Source organism: Ceratotherium simum, chromosome 2 (genome assembly GCF_057802395.1).
Source record: "Ceratotherium simum simum isolate JZ-2026a chromosome 2, ASM5780239v1, whole genome shotgun sequence".
Taxonomy (NCBI): Eukaryota; Metazoa; Chordata; class Mammalia; order Perissodactyla; family Rhinocerotidae; genus Ceratotherium; species Ceratotherium simum.
In genome coordinates, this window is record NC_141901.1 from 94,071,137 (window position 1) to 94,085,754 (window position 14,618).

Genomic DNA, 14,618 nt, shown 5'->3' on the forward strand with positions numbered 1-14,618 from the left:
GCAAAGGCAAAGCCATAAGTAAAGGAAAATACAACGCATTTGAGGCACTGCAAGTTGCTTGTCAGGACCAGGATATCAAGTATACACGAGGAAGAGGCAGATGAGGTAAAAGACTTGGTCAGAGGCCAAACCGAGAGCCTTGTGTGATAAACCGAGTAGCTTGACCTTTGTCCTGAAAGCTGTAGGGAGGGGTTGAAGCTTTAATCAGGGAGGCATGTGATTGTATTTTTCTTGAAACCACGGTTCAGACAAATGTGAAGGATAGATGGATCGAATGTATAGACGTATTTTGAAACTATTGCAATAATCCAGGCAGCACCTTGTGGAATCCTAAACTGAGGAAATAGCAATGTGAATGGACAAGAGGAGAAAAACTGAAAAGCTATGTAGGCTGTACCATATGCAAGAGAAAGTGGCTGTGTAGATTTAGGGAGGGGGTAGGAGGGAGTTTTCTGGCAGAGTGGTGACCATATCCTAGTTGGGGAACAGCTGCATCAGAATGGCTTTAAAAAATAGATCCTGGTCTTCACCTCCACAAATCCTCACTTAGCGGGTCTGGGATGGCAAGTGGGAATCTGTATTTCTTGGAAGTTTTTGAGTTTGTTCTGTCGTGTAACTAGGATTGAGAACCATTAGGATTCCTAAGTTTATGGGCTAGATGCCTAAGAGATAATTAACGTGGTAATAAAGGTTGGAAGAGATTTTTGGCTGAGTAAGAGGAAGGGTGGGTTTACATTTAGACCTACATTTGGGCTCCCCTTGGGAAATCTGGATTGAGTCTGGTATATAGGTTTGGAACCTAGAAGAGAGATTTTGTTTGGAAATAGATGGTGGTAGATGAAGCCATGGGTTTCAGACGTCGTCCTGGAAGAATATATGGAATGATGAAAAAGATGGCCGAGCATTTAGAAACACTAATATTTAGGAGGTGAGCTGAGGAAGAAGAGCAAGTTGAAGACACTGACAAGGAATCTTCAGAGAAGGTAAGAAGATGTGACTGTTGTCATAGAAACCAAGAGGGGTGTGATCCATAGAAAGGAGTGGTCAACATTAGCAAAAGTTGTAAAGATTCCAATAGGGTAAATGAGAGAGGAAAAGTGTCTACTAATTTATAAGATGGTGACCCTGGTGACCTATGAGAGCAGCGCTAGTGGAAAAGTTTAGAAAGAAGCCAAATGATGGTAGATAGAGAAGGAAAAGGGATGTAAGAAATTAGAACCCCTTGGTATAGACTACAATTTTAAGAAATTTGACAATAAAGAGAAGATGAGAGGGCCGGCCCCGTGGCTTAGCGGTTAAGTGCGGCGCTCCGCTGCTGGCGGCCCGGGTTCGGATCCCGGGCGCGCACCGACGCACGGCTTCTCCGGCCATGCTGAGGCCGCGTCCCACATACAGCAACTAGAAGGATGTGCTACTATGACATACAACTATCTACCGGGGCTTTGGGGGGAAAATAAATAAATAAAATTAAAAAAAAAAAAAAAAAAGAGAAGATGAGAGAGAATAATGGCGACTAGGGTTAGGGGAAGAATTTTTCCTTTTTAAAAATGGAAGAGACTTGAGAACGCTAAGGAAAAGAAGTTGGTGAGAAAAGAATTGAAAGATACGGGAGAGAGGATAACCAGTGGACGTAACTCTAAGGAGGTCAGAGGTAATAGAGTCTAGAGTGCACTGGGAGGGATGGGCTTTGGATGCGAGAGGCAACACCTCCATTAAAATTAAAATACAGGGGAGATGGGAATGGATGCAGATAAGACTTTGATATGAGAGGTAGAAGTTGGAGAAGTTCTTACTTGATGGTCTCTATTTTTTTAGTGAAATAGGAGAGGCCATCTGCCTTGCCTAGGAAGATGGGGGTCACAAAGATAAATGTCCACCAAGTGCCAACTTCTTCAGGGAATTTGATAGGATATCCAGCAAAACATCTTTCATGCAATACATTTAGGTAGCCAGTGCCCAAATGAACAAATAAATACTGATCATCAAATGACAGTATATGCTCACTGAAACAGAATAATGAAGTAGAATATATGCCATAGAAATGGAAACCTGAAGTAGAAGTATGACACCAATATGCTGGTTTAAAGTAGACATTAAAATTAAAGATTGAATCAAGAAAAGACTGAAACACAGAAGGTCTTACTGAGGAAAATTTAATGCAGTCTTGATGCATTTTGCATCAAAAGATTGGATTTTAGTTCATGCCAAGCAGTTGGGATACACCATCATATTAGACCTCGTGTTCCTTTGCTCTCAGTTTTTATTTGAAGAGACAGAAGCTAGGCCCTTGATACCCTTGGTATAATGAGGAAAGCAAGCAAGTTAGTCTACGGTCACCTCCACTTACTCCCAAGGCCATTCATCTATTAGGAACCACTGCACATTGCCAAGGACCTATGAAAACATTTGCAAACTGGAAAAAAAAAAACGATATTGGCTCCAAAATGTGAAAATGAAACTGCAAAACTAAAACTAATAACATGCTGTCAATTTCATTAACTGTCAAATTTAGTAGTCATGAAATTGCTGTTGACCCTTGAAAATAATTGGTCAGTTAGTTTTTCTCGCTTCAAAAAAAACTCACCATACACACAGTGATCTACCGGAAATCATATCGTAGCTAAATAATTTACTCATAGCAAAATAATTTTAAATCAAAAACATAAAAATTGTCTTAAATTACAGCTAAGTGTATGTAAAAAATGGGATGATGTAGTGCATCTTAAAAGGTCTGATGTGATGTTGGAGATGAAGGACTCTAAAAGGTAGAGGTGTAGGGCATCTTACTCTGAAAAGACCTGCCTGCTGTTCCTCTCCCAAGAAAGCAGCACCTCTCAGTCGTCCCTCGTGTCCTTTATACCTTCCCCAAACTGGGAAACACATTCACTTCCATATGCTGTATCTTCCTGTTATTTACCTTTCTTTCTCTTATAGAGAAGTAGAAATCTTTGTCCCCAATAAAAGAAACCGGTGAGAAATATGGGAGCCATCTCCACCCCCTTGAACTCATATTATGTTTAAGGGAAACATGGAAGCTAAAATTCCTTTAGTTGTTTTTAGGATATATGAGAGGGCTGGTTCCTGGGTCTGAAAAGACAAAATATAGTGTTTAGATAATCTACATTCTCTTCCAACTCTGTCCCGGCCTCTCCTGTAGGCCCAGAGAGTCTGCGGCATTCACTGTGCTAACGCCCTTGCCCTGCACCTCGCCTTTCCGGCCTGCAACCCGAGGTTAGGTGGTTCGTAACACGGCAGTCTATCTGCCTGCAGCCCCGTGGCCCAGAAGAGCCCTTTGTCGCGTTGGACTACTTCATGGGATGGGAGGGGAGTATCTGGATGTAGCAGAATGGCAGAAGGCATGCTGGGTTGGAAAAATGCTATCAGGACACTAGGAATTCACACCCAGGGCAACATATGGTGAAGGAGAGAGAGTAGAAAAGAGAGCTAAAAAAAACCAAGTACAGGGCCAGCCCCATGGCTTAGTGGTTAAGTGCGTGCGCTCCGCTACTGGTGGCCCAGGTTAGGATCCAGGCGCATCGACACACCGCTTCTCTGGCCGTGCTAAGGCCGAGTCCCACATACAGCAACTATAAGGATGTGCAGCTAAGACATACAACTATCTACTGGGGCTTTGGGGGTTAAAAAAAAAAAAGGAGGAGGATTGGCAATAGATGTTAGCTCAGAGCTGGCCTTCCTCAGCAAAAAGAGGAGGATTAGCATGGATGTTAGCTCAGGGCTGATCTTCCTCACAAAAAAAAAAAAAAAGAAACCAAGTACAAAATATTGTGAGCTTTTGGTATAGGATCCTTGATCCTTGTCTTTTCATGTATTATTGTCTTTGTGTGATATTGATTGAATAATATACAATATGGGAGAAATAACATAGGTTTTTCTGAAAGAACCTTAGTGTTGACATTGATGTTCATTAGAAACATTGATGAGTTCAGTACTTTCTGTGAACCATCTTAACTTTTACACTTAAATGCCACTGGAGCCCATTCAATTCACTGAGCAAAATATGCTGAATGCGTAATCATCTACTCAAATTTTTAAAATAAAGATAATAGAGGGAGTTTTGGGTTAATATTCCTGATCTTGCCTCCAATCTGTCCCTAGCTATTTGTTGGCATTGTAAGGTACTTTGTGGCTTTTAATTTCCTCATCTGAAAATGGAGATAAATTAGACCAGGTCCTGATGTCTAATATTCAGGTTCCCAAGCCTAATATGGACCACTTGACCCCAGATGAAATTTGCAGCAATTTTCTATGAATTAACTAGCAAATATGAGCTGTGATGGCAATAGCACCTAACCAGCCTGGCTGCCACTCCTCTGTGTGACTAATTGCCTTCTAAGTGCTGTATTAACAGTCTTGGATCATTGACCAATTTAATTTGAATGCAATTAATTATGTAAATGTGAGCTCTTTGCGTTTATGTTCATTAAAATTATACCATGACAAAAAGAAAATACATATAAATCAAGCCTCATGCCCTTGTTTCAAGTATGAGTCACATCTGGTTTTCGTATGGTAATCTTGAACTTTCTCCAACTCACCTGCAGCCCACACACATCTGGGAATTCTGATCATGTGACCTTCTATCTAAAACTTGGGTACCTCTACAATTCTGTGATTTATTCCATGATCTATATATAGAGTTCTATTTTTTACCTAAAACAGTAACATAAAGATAGGTCTTTTAACTTATGCCTAAATAATCGATCATGTGTTTAAATTTTAATTGCTTTGGAGATTTCTTCTTTTTACTCCTTTTTAAATAGGAATTTACTGACTGACAATGGCAGAAAAAATCTTAAAGAAATTAGATGTTCTAGATGAGCAAGCAAAGATACTCTTGGCCAGAAGAGCAAAGGTTTGTAAAATAAAAGCTAAAATTCAATCTAATTATTAAAAGGTTATCATTTCAAATGTGAATGATTATTTTTAGTTAATGATGCATTGATATGAAGATACAAACTAATTTGTAAAAAGCAAATAATTATATTAGTTTAAAGAGCCATCTATAGTATCCACTTAATAGTGGATACTATAAAGAATTAAAAATACAAGGTAACTTCTAGATAGCTGCTATATTAAGTTATGGTGTATCCAAGCTGCTTAAGATTAAACAATCCTAGGCAGTCAAATAGTACCTGTGACTACTCCTATAGTTCTTACTAGTATGTTAAACATATAAAAAGTTATTTAGTTGGTTTATTAAAAGGAAGAAAATATTTTGTATAGTTACCAAATTAGAAATGAAGTTCAGGGGCCAGCCGGGTGGCGTAGGAGTTAAGTGTGCATGCTCTGCTTGGGTGGCCCGGGGTCGGATCCCTGGGGAGCACTGACACACCCCTTGTCAAGCCATGCTGTGGTGGCATCCCATATAAAGTAGAGGAAGATGGGCATGGCGGCGTCCCATATAAAGTGGAGGAAGATGGACATGGATGTTAGCCCAGGGCCAGTCTTCCTCAGCAAAAAGAGGAGGATTGGCAACAGATGTTAGCTCAGGGCTACTCTTCCTCACAAAAAAGAAAGAAAGGAAGGAAGGAAGGAAGGGAGGGAGGGAGGGAGGGAGGGAGGAAGGAAGGAAGGAAGGAAGGGAGGGAGGGAGGGAGGAAGGAAAGAAAGAAAGAAAGAAAGAAAAGAAGTTCACAGAAATTAAAGTTAAAAAGTTGAGACTCATACAATTCAATATAAAATATTAATAAAGAATATAGTTCTCAAAAAAAACAAATTTTTAGCACATGTGACCAATTTAATTTGGTTACACAGACTTGCAATATGATATAACAATGTGAATAAATGAGGCATAGATAAAAAGCATGAAGTCTGATAAATCAAGGAAGACACTGCAGAGAGGAACTCTTAAGTAAATGAATATATCTGTGAACCTGAAAATGAAAATGTTGATGTTTGAATAATAATTTGATTTTCTTTTTTTTTCGTAATTATCCCCTTTCATTCAGAAAATAGAGTAATATTGGAAAATGAAATAAATTCATTCTATTATGGCTATCAAAATTTTGATATAACACACCAAGAGCAACTTACTAAAGCAACCATATTAGACTTAGATACCCCAAAGTTCATTCCTTTTTTATTTTCTGTTTAAAATGAAAATAGTATACTTTAGAAAATATAATCAGAGATAAATCTATGTAATTTGTCATGAAATTCCTTTTTATATAAATTTTAAGTTATGATTAGTAATAATAATTCTTACCTTTCACTAAGAGCTTCCTTTGTACAAAGCACGTCCATGCACTTTCTCATTTTGTGTTACTATGCATAGTTCATGTGTTACTGACAGAGGATTCTCTGGAAATTCTTTTAAGAGTATATAATCATTATTTAAACCTTTTCTTATTTTTTAAATTATAAAATAAAAACATACTTTTGGAAATAAGTTAAGCAACATATAGATATGTATAAAAAATTATACATAAGGAAAATTACATAAAGAAAAATTGTCTCTGGCCTCTTCTCTCCAAGCATTTCCTCTGAAGCAAACCAATTTTAGCAGCTGGTGTTTATCCATCCTCATCTTCTTTTGTGCTCTTACAAAGGTATACAAACACGTATATACGTATGCACACATACATTTATCTTTACATGTAAGTATTCATAATATAAATATACATCTACGTATATACATACACACACATTTATGAAGGTGGATTGTCTCTATTTCATTTTTTATTGACCCCAAATGAGACCACAATATATAAATCACTTTGGTAATTGCTTTTTTATTTTTTTAAGCTTTTCATTTTGAAATAATTATAGACTCACAGGAAGTTGCAGAAATAGTACAAATAGTCTCACGTACCTTTCACCCTGTTGCCCCCAGTGATGACATCTTACATAGTTATAGTACAATCTCAAACCCAGTGTGCGTCACAACCAATATTGACACTGGCATATTACTGTTAACCAGACTACAGACTTTATTCAGTTGTCACCATTTTTTAACCTTTATTCATTTGCGTGTGTAGTTTTGTGCCATTTTATCCCATTATAGATTTCTGTAACCACCACCACAATCGAGATATAGCATGTTTCCATCACCATCAAAGAACTCCCTCATGTTGCTTCTTTGTACTTGTATCCACGCCCCTACCCCAATTCCCTGTCTCTATCCCTGGCAATGGCTATTCTGTTCTCCATCTTTATCATTTTGTAATTTTGACAATGTTATATAAACGGAATCGTTCCATATGTCAAATTTTGACATTGACTTTTTTGCTAAGCATAATGCCCTTGAGGTCCATCTAGGTTTTTGCATGAATCAATAGCTTTTTTGTGGTAAATAATATATAAATTTTATTGCTGAGTGGTATTCCATTATTTGGATGTGCAGAGTTTCAACCACTCACCCATTGAAGGACATCTGGGTTGTTTTCTGTATTTTGCTTTTAAAAATAAAGCTGCTTAAAAAAATGAGATAAAATAAAGCTGCTATGAATATTTGTGTACAGGTTTTTGCCTGAACATAAGTTTTCATTTCTCTGGGGTAGATGCCCAAGAGTGTGATTGCTGGTGCAATCTGTGTCTCTTACACTCAGCAAGGTCAAGGCCACTGCTTTGGTTAGAGTTCACTCTCGCTGCACCTCACTGGGAGACTGCCTCCAGGAAGCAAGCCAGGCTGTTGTGGGTTTGCTTCATTTGTTTCCCTTCCCTCAGGGATCGCAGTCCTGCTCTGTCTGTTTCCTAATACCTGATTACAGGTGTTTGCATATGTTTGTCAGATTTTCTAGTTGTTTACAGCAGGAGGGCAATCCTCGTAGCACTTAGGGGCAGAAGCAGAAGTTCCCACATCCTTTGACTGGCTTTCAAACTTCTCATCTCTTTATTCCTCTGTGCTCAGAGACAATTTTTTAGAGAAGATTTTTGGCCCCTTAATGCACTCTTGAGCTCCATCCTTTTTCCTTTTCAGTTCATCTGTATCATATTGGAACAAAGTCCTCTTCTGATTGCTTTCTTAACTCTATTTCTGGCTCATGCGACCAGAGGACTGATGGTTGTTTCACCACATGTGTGTGTACATGAAGAGGAGCAGGTTGCAGAGACCTGCCTGCTGTGGTTCCAGTGACTCTACATGTCAGTATTGTCTTTGCTAAATATATAAGTCATTCTTAAATTCTGAATTTTAGAATTTGGAGGGAGCCTCCATGATCATCTAGTCCAACACCCTCATTTCATAGATGGGAAGAGGGTGGCTCAGGTCACACAGCGGTTATTGTTAACGAGGCCCCCAATTGTCAATCTCTGTTATTTTTCCATTATTGCCTGCCACATAAATTCTGTGTGTGTGTGTGTGTGTGTGTGTGTGTGTGTCTGTAAAGTGAGATTAATTTTGCCCTTTTCACACAGAATTTTTCCTATATGAAAAGTACTCATTTTTTCAATATTATACTTTGGCTTTGCTGCAGAAAAACAGGCTTCAGAGTCAAGTAAAGAAAAAGACTTTGGTGACACCCCTGACATTTGATTTTCAGTTTGAATTTGAAAAGGCTATTGCTACATCCACATCTAAGACAGTACCAAAGATCACAGAGGACAAATCATGTGGCTTTAAAAAAACAAAAAGGTAATCATCATAACTACCTCAGACTTTCAGTTTGGTGTTTTAAAGCATTACTTTATATTTGTCTTAGATTATGCAATCCATATTAAATGCAAGCTTTGTCAAACATAGGTATATTTCATAATGGTTGTGAGTTCCGATATACTAGATTAGCATTCTGAATATTCCTGGTTTATAAAATATTTGTTATAATTTCACTATTGCAGATAATTACAGATAGTAATGACAATTCTGAATTTTTAAAGAGTCTTTTCTTGATCTCTATTATACCGCCCCAAATTAATGTCAGGATCTATTTCAAACTTTTGCCAATATACTTCAAAAAGAGAGTCTGCCCAGAAAACTAAGTAAGGCAGTGTACTGTGTGCTTACAGTGTACTGTGCTGACAGGGTACTGTGTACTTACAGAGTACTGTGTGTACTTGCAGTGTACTGTGTGCTTGGAGGGTACTGTGTGCTTACAGTGCACTTGTGCTTACAGGATACTGTGTGCTTACAGGGTACTGTATGCTTACAGGGTACTGTGTACTTACAGGGTACTGTATTCTTACAGGGTACTGTGTACTTACAGGGTACTGTATGCTTACAGGGTACTGTGTACTTACAGGGTACTGTATGTTTACAGGGTATCGCGTACTGACAGTGTACTGTATACTTACAGTGTAATGTGTGCTTACAGGGTACTGTATATTTACAGGGTACTGTGTACTTACAGTGTAATGTGTGCTTACAGGGTACTGTATACTTACAGGGTACTGTGTATTTACAGGGTATTGTGTACTTACAGTGTACTGTGTACTTACAAGGGCTGGGCTGAATATGTCATACTTGGTCTTTCACTGTTATTGTGTATGTGTGTAATGCGACATAATTCTTTAGGCATCAGAAATGTAGAGGAGAGCCCAGACAAATGAAACACTAAGATGTGGAATCAATTGAACTTCAAATCAATTGTATGTTGGTGGTAGGGTGGATACTGTTCTTATCTCATATATTTTGTGTAACAATCAATGTATTAAATGCAGTTTTACAGATGAAGAATCCAAATCTCAGTGAGGTTAAATAACTTGCCTAAGGCCATACAGCTAACAAGTGGCAGAGGCTGGGTTTGAACACTAGCAGTCTGATTTCAGAGCCTGTGCTCTTTATCATGACCCCATTCAATAGAATGACTTCCAGCTTCCTGGCTTGGTGACTGGGTGCATTATGGCACTTTGTACTTGGGTAGAGAACATGTGATGAAGAGCAGATGGGGGTGAGAAGAGGATTAGAGTGAGAAGAGATGAGCTTTATTCTGGATATGTTAAGTTTTAGATACCTGTGGGGCACTCAGGTGGTGTCTGGAAGACAGTTAGACAAACATGGCCAAATCTAAAGTAAAACAAGATCATTTGGACAAAAAATACAGCTCACTCAGATTTTCGTTTTTTATAACTTACCAGGATATTAGAACATGTTTCCATTGTGGAGCCATAAGTTTAAATAAGGAATTTGTTTCTAGCACAAATAAATATATAATTTAGCTTTATCACAAACTTCTTACATTACTACTATGTTTTTACGTAGATACAGCCAATAACTTTACTTCAAAATCATTTATAAAACTATCCATATTAAAATGCAACATTTTAATAATACACAGAAAAAACTGCATGAAGTGAAAGTTGGGAATACAGAGAAGGGAAAATAGTGTATACGTTATTTTATTTATATTTTATATTTGTATATGTTTTTTAATTTGTATATATATGCCATTATGTAACAGTATCATATATGGCTAAGGACCCATTAGACGTATTTGAAGACAATGTGCAGGATATTTTATGGCAGTATTTTCCAAGATGGTACTGTTGCTGCCCCTTTCCTGTCTGATAAGACCATTTCCTAAGTAGTTCAAAAAGGCATCATTGATCCCGTGTTAGTGTAATATCAATAGTAACTCAGTAATAGCTGAGTAATGTTCCTTTTGAGTTAAGTGTAAACCTGGCTGACTTGAAGTTTGAAATCAGAGTCTAAATTATAAAGACAAAGAGGCACGTATTTTCAAGCTTCAAAGACCAAGTAAATTTGGTTTGATCAGTGGCCAGAAGACAAAACTAGCAAAAACAAAGTACAGGGAAAGTTCAAGAATTTGCACAAGAATCAGGGTGTAACCCAGGCCAAAGGAAATAAAATTTGGCTGAAGAAATTAAGAGGGTATAGCACATGTAGAAAAGTCCAAGCAGCAGTTTCCGTATGTAGGCTGTGATTTTTGCTTCCAAGACCACTTCTGTCCACCATTTGCCTGTCTTCAAGGAACTTTCCTCAGGCAGCAGTTTTGTACTGTTTTTCAGAGTGAAACCAAATTCTTCAGATGTTGGTGATTTTGGCCAAAAGATAGAGCTGCTAGTAACACTCATAGTTTTAACACACTTTGTATAATTTTTCTGTAAAATAGAACTATTTAAAACAGCAAGACATGTTAATTCCCTGCTATACTTAAAGAGATAACAACCCAATTAATTTATGCAAAAATGAAGAAATAAAACATGTTGTAAATTACTGTTTAATTCTCTGAACAAATTAAGCATAGCTGTTTATGGGTCCCTTGTGGGTCTATTTCTATTGTCTCTTGTTTTTCTGGGTATTGGGGGCATATTGTTTTATCTTCCCACATGCGTGGTTATTTTTTATTGAGAACTGGACATTGCATCTGAAAAAGTGGAGACGATATTTGAAAGTCTAGGCCATGTTCTCCTCTCCAGAGAGGATTTGTGCTGGCTTTTGTCAGGTGGCTAGGCTAGGGGCGTCAGCAATCCTAGATCAGGGTAGAAATGATTCAGAACTGGACTTCTGCTTATTTGAGGGCTGATCTACTTATGGTTCAACCTTACTTCTAGGTTACAAATCTTTGGGGTTCCAACCTACACATGGAGGATATAGTAGGACCTTTCCTCTTCCGTGGGCCCTGAACTCCAGTTTTGTCTGCACAACCCTATGAGTTTGTCAGAAGCGCCACACAGCTCTTTTGCTTTTCTGCTGCCGATTATGGAATTGACAAAAATGCAGCCCCAAATGCCTCGCTTTCCTCTCTGAGCTTCCCTCTTCTCCGAACTCTCAGCCCCTCAATTTCTTCCTGCTTTGGGAGCTCTCAGATGTCTTTAAACAAATATTTTCAATATTTTGTCCAGATTTCTAGTTGTTCTCAGGGGCATAGCTGGTCCAAACCCCTTAGTCTTTTGTTTTCAGAAATGGAAACTAAATTGCTATTTAATGTAAGACTAGATTTCACGCAACTAATACTTGAATGATTCTCATTCTGACACAACTTATTGTTGTTTCTAGGGCCCTAAACCAAGTTCAAATAAAAAATTCTTGCAAATAATGAGTTTATCTTTGTTAACAAAGTTCTGATATCACATACTACTATAATTTTCACATTGATTTTATTCTGTATTTGTCGAGTGACTGCTATACTCGGTGGATGCAACAGCAATGGTGAAATATACTTATGTGTTAAAGTTCAGTGGGGGATTCAGATAAATGAGCAGGCAAACACCAGTTGCTACAGAGAGATTCCTAACGTGAGGATCAGCAAGTTTCCTAGACGAGATGGCACCCAGGTGAGACCCAGAGAGTTAGTGAAGAGGCAACAAGATTTGAGAGAAATATCTTCCAGGGCAAGGCAATAATGTGAACAGTGTCAGCCAGAAGCAAAAGAAAGCCCATCTGAGGAACCAAGAGCAGTTCAGTGTTGCTGGACTCGGACGGGACACGGGGGAGAGACTGGAGGGTGATTGCTGAGAAACGAGGCTGAAGAGGTGAGTCAAGACCAGCTCCCGAGGGCCGGTAATGAACTTTGGACAAACTTCGAAAGCAGTGAGGAGCCACTGAAGGGTTTAAACAGGGCAAGGCATCCTCAGATTTGGATTGTAGAAATATCATTAAGTAGCAAAAGAAGTAATTAAAAGTTATATGGGCTCCTCAGAGAACCTGACCTTTTACTAGAATTTGTAGTATCTCCAGAAACTGTCTCTTCCATCTTGCATGCAGTAAGTCCTTTTCTAACATAACAGAGTGATGGCTTAAATAACAGGACATATAGTAGAAAGTTTCTCTCCTGGTATCAACAGTGATATGCTGGTCACATTGGTTATATTGGACAGATTCAATGCCTCCTCATCTTGAGATGCAGCTCCCGGGCTTATAACTTATATTATTGTAACTTAGGATACCAGCCCACACCAGTGCTCACAAACCTCACTCCTACACTGCGCCAAGATGTCAGATCGAATTCATTCAGCTGTCAGCTTAGCCTAAACTCTGTGTCATAACCACCACCACTCGGACCAGAGAATTTTCTGGTAGCTACATGCTTCTTTCATTTTTGACCTCTAGCCTCTTGCTATTCAAAGTGTGGTCTTCCATCCAGCAGCATCGCATTCACCTGGGAGCTTGTTTGAAATGCAGCATCTCTGACCCCATCCCAGGCAGAAGCTGCATTTAACAGGATCCCTCAGGTGATTCCTATGGACACTAACATTTGAGAAGCACAGCTCTAGCCTGGTTCTCAGACGTGGAAGGCTTGTTCAAACACAGATTGCTGGGCCCCACTTGCAGAGTTTTTGATTCGGTAGGTCTGGGCTGGGGCCTGATAATTTGCATGCCTAATGGTTTCCAGGTAATTCTGATGATGCTGGTCTGGGGACCACCCTGTGGGTCACTGCTCTAGCTCATGTCCCAGTGTTTTCATGACCAACATGAAACATCTGTCCCAGTTTTTTCCTTGGTTTGCTGAATATCATAGCAACTCTGAACCTGCTGCTGTGGTCACCTAATTGGGGAAACCTGCTCAGGTTTATTTGTAGCTAGCTTTGCTTTCAGAGTAGTAATTTTCAACCCACCTGCACATTAGTATTACCTGGGGACCTTTAAAATAATTGGATTCTACTTTAATTAGTTTGGAGTGGGGCCCAGGCATTACTATGTTTAAGATTTCCCAGATGATTCTTACATAAACCTGGGATTGAGAACCATCAGAATTCTTAAGTTTTCTTAGTTACTCCCTGAGACATCTTTTTCATGACACTATTAGCTCAGGACTTCTGCATTTTTTTTTTTTTTTTTTTTTTTTTGGATAAATGAGAACTGATAAAGGTGTTCCTCAAATACCAAAAATTTGCTGGAAAAGTCTTCCTAGGATTGCTTTCCTGATAAGCAGAGAATTTTGTAATTATTCGAAAATGTCTCAGTCTTTTGCCTTTAATTTGTATATATAGTCTTTAAGATTTCTTGATAAACACCAAACTTACTCTTCTCTGCAGCTTTTCATAATTGGACCTTTTATAAAAGAGCCACACTCATTTTAACGAAACTCCCTTTAAAAAATTACCTGAAACATAAAGAATTTTTAAAAGAGAAACAAAGTGATTTTTCCCTTAAGCATTCAGATGAAAGTGGCAATTGTACCACTTACAAAGTGATACGAAATAGGAAACAAGTTGGGGCAGGTAGTCAGATTAAGAATATTTTTCCTTTAGATAAATAAGGGCTCCTCATGAGAAAAATTATTTTTTTTTTTCTGGTGAGGAAGATTGTCCCTGAGCTAACATCTGTTGCCAATCTTCCTATTTTTGCTTGAGAAAGAGTGTCGCTGAGCTAACGTCTGTGCCAGTCTTCCTCTATTTTGTATGTGGGTCACTGCCACAGCATGGCTTGATGAGGGGTGCATAGGCGTGCTCCTGGGATCCAAACCCGCGAACCCTGGGTGCTGAAGCAGAGTGCGTGAACTTAACCACTATGCCACCAGGTCAGCCTAGAAAAATTTTCTTAAAAATTAATCCACAACCTCAACATAATAAAGGCTATTTATGACAAACCCACAGCCAACATCATGCTCAACGAGTAAAGACTGAAAGCCATTCCTCTGAGAACAGGAACGAGACAGGGCTACCCACTCTCACCACTCCTATTCGACACAGTACTGGAGGTTTTGGCCAGAGCAATTAGGCAAGAAAAAGGAATAAAAGGAATCCAAATAGGTAACGAA

The 14,618-nt window shown here is 38.7% G+C and overlaps 1 protein-coding gene across 1 annotated transcript in view; it reads left to right on the top strand.

Annotated features, from left to right (window-relative positions):
* The first annotated feature begins 501 nt into the window (after positions 1 to 501).
* The window catches only part of C2H1orf141 (chromosome 2 C1orf141 homolog), a 46,272-nt gene continuing 32,155 nt past the window's right edge, over positions 502 to 14,618 (top strand). Inside the window, 3 exon segments of the mRNA XM_087449235.1 lie at positions 502 to 983; positions 4,782 to 4,873; positions 8,436 to 8,593. Coding sequence (XP_087305361.1) covers positions 4,799 to 4,873; positions 8,436 to 8,593 — 233 coding nt within the window. The 5' untranslated portion in view covers positions 502 to 983; positions 4,782 to 4,798.